The sequence below is a fragment of the Vitis vinifera genome, chromosome 9, assembly GCF_030704535.1.
Source record: "Vitis vinifera cultivar Pinot Noir 40024 chromosome 9, ASM3070453v1".
Taxonomy (NCBI): domain Eukaryota; kingdom Viridiplantae; phylum Streptophyta; class Magnoliopsida; order Vitales; family Vitaceae; genus Vitis; species Vitis vinifera.
The window spans coordinates 10315805-10320648 of record NC_081813.1 but is presented as its reverse complement, the minus strand read 5'-3'; the positions used below and the strand labels follow the sequence as shown (position 1 = coordinate 10320648).

General features: G+C 33.0%; 1 protein-coding gene across 1 annotated transcript; it reads right to left on the bottom strand.

Annotated features, from left to right (window-relative positions):
* Positions 1 to 3210: 3210 nt before the first annotated feature.
* Positions 3211 to 4380, bottom strand: LOC100242448 (F-box/kelch-repeat protein At1g80440-like). Its single transcript, XM_002271501.3, has one exon. The coding sequence runs from the start codon at positions 4234 to 4236 to the stop codon at positions 3310 to 3312; it is 927 nt and encodes a 308-aa protein (XP_002271537.1). The 5' UTR covers positions 4237 to 4380; the 3' UTR covers positions 3211 to 3309.
* Between the last annotated feature and the right edge of the window lie 464 nt (positions 4381 to 4844).

The window sequence follows — 4844 nt, the reverse complement described above, 5'->3', positions numbered from 1 at the left end:
TTAACAAAAATTGTTTAAAGATGGAAATTTTAAAAATAAATAAATAAATAGAATAATAATAAAAAAAAACGAAAATAATAATTAAATAAATGAACGTGAATATGGGAATCTTTGAAATTGGAAATTAAATTCGAAAGTCGGAATTTTGAAAAAATTGTTTAAAGATGAAATTTTAGAATAAATAAATAAATAAACATAATAATAATAACAACGAAAATAATGATTAAAGAAATGAATGTGAATATTAGAAATTTAGAAATTGAAAATTAAATTCGGAACTCGGAATTTTGAAAAATTGTTTAAAGATGGAATTTTAAAATAAATAAATAGAATAATAATAATAACGAAAAGAATGATTAAATAAATGAACGTGAATAATGGAGTTTTTGAAATTGGAAATTAAATTAGGAAGTCGGAACTTTGAAAAATTGTTTAAAGATTGAATTTTAAAATAAATAAATAAATAGAATAATAATAATAACGAAAATAATTATTAAATAAATGAACGTGAATATTGGAATTTTTGAAATTGGAAATTAAATTCAAAATTCGGAATTTTGAAGAATTATTTAAAGATGGAATTTTAAAAAATAAAAAAATAAAAAATAATAATAATAACGAAAATAATAATGAGTAAATAAATAAATGTGAAAATTGAAATTTTGGAAATTGGAAATTAAATTTGGGAATCAGAATTTTGAAGAATTACTTAAAGACAGAATTTTAAAAATAAATAAATGAAATAATAATAATAATGAAAATAATAGTGATTAAATAAATAAATGTGAAAATTGGAATTCCGGAAGTTGGATTTTTGAAAATTAAATTTTGAGAGTTGAAGTTTCGGAAATTAAATTTGGAAATTGGAGTTTTTTAAAAAAATTTAAATTTGGAAATTAAAGTTTTCGGAAATTAAATTCGGAAATTGGATTTTTGAAAATTAAATTTTGAGAGTTGAAGTTTCGGAAATTAAATTTGGGGATTGGAGTTTTAAAAATTAAATTTGAAAATTAAAGTTGGGGAAAATTAAATTCGGAATTGGAGTTTTAAAACTTGTTTGAAAACAATGAATTCTTTTTTTTTTTAAAAAAAACAAATTTTGAAAGTTGAAGCACATGGCCTTTGAAGAAGCCATGCAAGGCCATATAGGAGTGGGCCTAGGAGACTGACAATGTGGCTGAGAAATAGAGTTGAAGTGAGCTCCAGCACAACAACTCCATTAGACACCCACCCCATAGATGAATCCAATATTACACGCTTTAGACGAACAGCCTTCCATGAATCATGTTTGGGAATTCTTTCCCAAAGAAGCACATACCCCCAACAGTGACCACACGGATGGCTTCATAAGGGTACCCAAACTCTTGCAAATAAAAACTTTTTCATTATAGTTAATGTTTTAAATACCAAATACCATACATTTGTAATATGAAAAATAAAAAATGTAAATATATTTCCTGACAAATTTTTTTTTTTATATTTCGATGAAATATCTTTGTTGTTGAAGATTGTTATATCATCCACAATTAATTTATAATTCATTGGCATACGTTTTAGGGACAAAATCTTTTTGTAAATAAAAGGATTTAGCAACGAAATGAATTTGTTAGTATTAATGATAAATATTTTAGTTGAAAAAATTCTTTAGCAATGAAATATCTATTTCATCAAGAAAAACTTTTAGTGACAAAATGGAACTTTCATCGGGATTGCAAAGCATAGGGAGACGAAATTAAATTGTTAAAAAAATATTTGGCATCAAAATAACTTCATCAGCACTAAGTATTGACGACTTTGAGGACAAAAATTTATATTTTTTAGTGGCAAAAATTCTTACTTTTGTCAATGAAAAATTTCGTTGGGAAAAATATTTAGAAACAAAATTTTTATTTCACCAGGGAAAATATTGGGCGACAAAATAGGATTTTTGTCGAGATACTTTTAGCGACGGGTCTAGGACAACGAATGTGACACAAAACATTTTTTGTTGGGAAATATTTTTGCAGATGAAATTTAGACTTTTAGTGACAATAGTTTATCACTGAAAGTCAATTTTCTTGTAGTGTCTTTAATGATGATGATATATTAGATGAGTGGGTATGAGAATGAGAGAAGCCTATTTTATCATCTGATAATTTGGATTGGTTGGATAAAAGTCTTCCCACTAATGAAGAAGGTAGAGAAATAGTTCATGAAGATGATGGTGCCACAAATTGTAGAGTTAGTAGGCGTACAGGTAATGTTACACAAGAAAGAGATGTTGATTCTCGTCGTAAAGGTAAGACTCCTAGAACAATTTCTTCAAGTTCTAGTAGTGATGATGGTGACAATGGGGGCAATAGGCGGGGTGGTGGCACTAGTGGGGGCAGTAGAGGAGTTGGTGGCACTGGTGAGGGTACTAGAGGAGATGGTAGCACTGGGGGCGGTTATGTTAGTCAAGTAGATCCTGGCATGTCATGGGCACAAGGAGGTGAAAATTACTATGCCACACAAGATACAGATCATGGATATCAACCAAATATATGGGAACAACGAAAGCATTTGGAAAGACTAACTACATTTCCCAATGATGATGATTATTCTAGTGGGCATGATTATCATAGATCAAATTATCACCGTATCGATGAGCACTTACAGAATTTGGGTATAGGATAAAGGTTGTATTTCAGAGGGGTAGATGATAGATTATATCACAACTTTAGAGACTGTGATAGCTCTTCTAGTACTTTTAGTAGAAATGATTTTGATCGCTTTCCAATTATGCATCTAGAAGGATATTCAAATACTAGAACACGAGCTAGTGATTCATATGGATATGATCAATCTTCTAGTAGCAGTAGCATTGCTTATCAAGGTTTTGGATACTATCAATATGGTGTTGATCCCGAACAACCTTCAAAACCATATTTTCCTAATTATGGATCATCAAGCCAATCATCCAAGCCAACATATTCGAGTTATGAACAACTATTTCAACCACATCCTCACTACGGGAATTCCCACCACAATTTGTATACTTGTCATAGGACTGATGATGATGATTTTGAACTTCCTCGTTATTCAACATGGAATTGATTATTGTATTATATGTTTGGTAATAAAAATGTTATTATACTTGAAATAAAATAATTTTCTTTTATTAGCATTATCATAAATAACTCTGAGCAGATACTTTTATAACTATTTAAATAATGTTAAATGTGAGACTAATTTATTTTACTAATTTTTTGAGCTTATTTAATTGTATGTATTTTTCTGATGACTTACATAATATTTTTATAATTTTTTGAATTTTCTAATTAACTTATTTTACGTATCGTCCGATACCAAACCGATACATTGAGACCAATACGCCTCGGGCCCTTTCGAGTCAATGACCAATACCGCGACTTTGAACCATGGCACCAAGTCACCTTCTCTGCACATGTAAAGCTTCCCATCGTCTCCCACCACACATGTTCTTGAACACGTGCTTGTCTCCAAGAGATCCTCCTTTATATGTTCCCACTGCCAGCTGGCAACATCAAAGGCTTCAGCGCTTCTCTCAAATCGACCTAGCGTCTTTGTCCGGTATCCGCCAATGACATGGAACTTTTCATGCTGGAACACCACTTTGCACCCGTCGCGCTCCATTGACATGTCAGGTAGCGGAAGCCACTCGTCTTTTGCCACGTCATATGCCAGCGAAGATCTCAGCGCATTCTTGTCACCATCGTGCCCACCTGCAACCAGAACCATCCGATCCGAATCCGAAACACAGCCGAAGAACGACCGTCGTACACCTGGGATATTGGCGCCACGCCTCCACGTGGCCGAAACGACATTGTAAATAAACACCGCATTCAACGACTTCCACGTCTCAAGATCGTAACCGCCAATCACCACCAGATCCGACCCTACTCCGACCAGCCCGCAATACAGGGGCAACCCACGGTTCATCCCGGGAAGCGATGGCAACTCGGACCAACTCCCAGAATCTGGGTCAAAAAGCGTGAGCCGATAAGAATTAGCCAGAGGAATGGCCTTTCCGGTGTTGGTTTGGGGTGGTGATTGAGCCATTACGATGACGTTGGTAGTGAAACCGGCGGTTTTCCGGTGGCGGAGAAAAAGGGGAAGTTGAAGATGCAGCTTCCAGGGAGGGGAGACCAGTGAAGCGGTGGAGAGGTGGTTGTATGGGAGACGAATCAGACATTCAAGGGCGATGTCGTCTGGGAGACCTTGAATCAACTGCTCCATATATAATTAAAGTAAACCTGAAGAAAGAGAGTGAGAGAGAATATAATGTGAAGAGAGATTTGAGGATGGTGTTTATATATGGTAACGCGTAATGGAGTGGATTTGTCGTTTGCTGTCAGAATTTGACCAGTTGTTTAGAGTAGAAACTTCCATTGACATTCGGCCAATGGATATAGAATTAACAATTCCATGTTGGCAAACTTCAACCTCGTATAAAATTAAAATATTAAAATTTTAATGTTTTTTTTCCTTCAGTTGAATAGGAGGACCTGTATAGCATAAAAGACAACTGACACATTCGAGATGACAATTAAAGAATTAAGATAAAACGAGAAAGGTATATAATGAAAATAAATTCAAAAGAAAAGTTTTCTCTTTCACCTTTTGAAATCAAAGAAATTCCTAATAACCAAACACCCATTTGATTTCCACATGTAAAGTAAGAAGTCAATTATTTTTAAATTTTTATAAATAAAAAAATTTACTAAAAAATAGAAATTAGTTAACATTAAACTAATTGTCCATGACCAACTTGTAGGCTTTCCATGGCATGATAAAATAAAATAAAAAGCGCACACAGCGTGTAGAGCCCAATAATCAATGACGCA

Coding starts and splice junctions, on each gene's coding strand:
- LOC100242448 (XM_002271501.3), bottom strand. CDS start 4,236: ATGGAGCAGTTGATTCAAGGTCTCCCAGACGACATCGCCCTTGAATGT.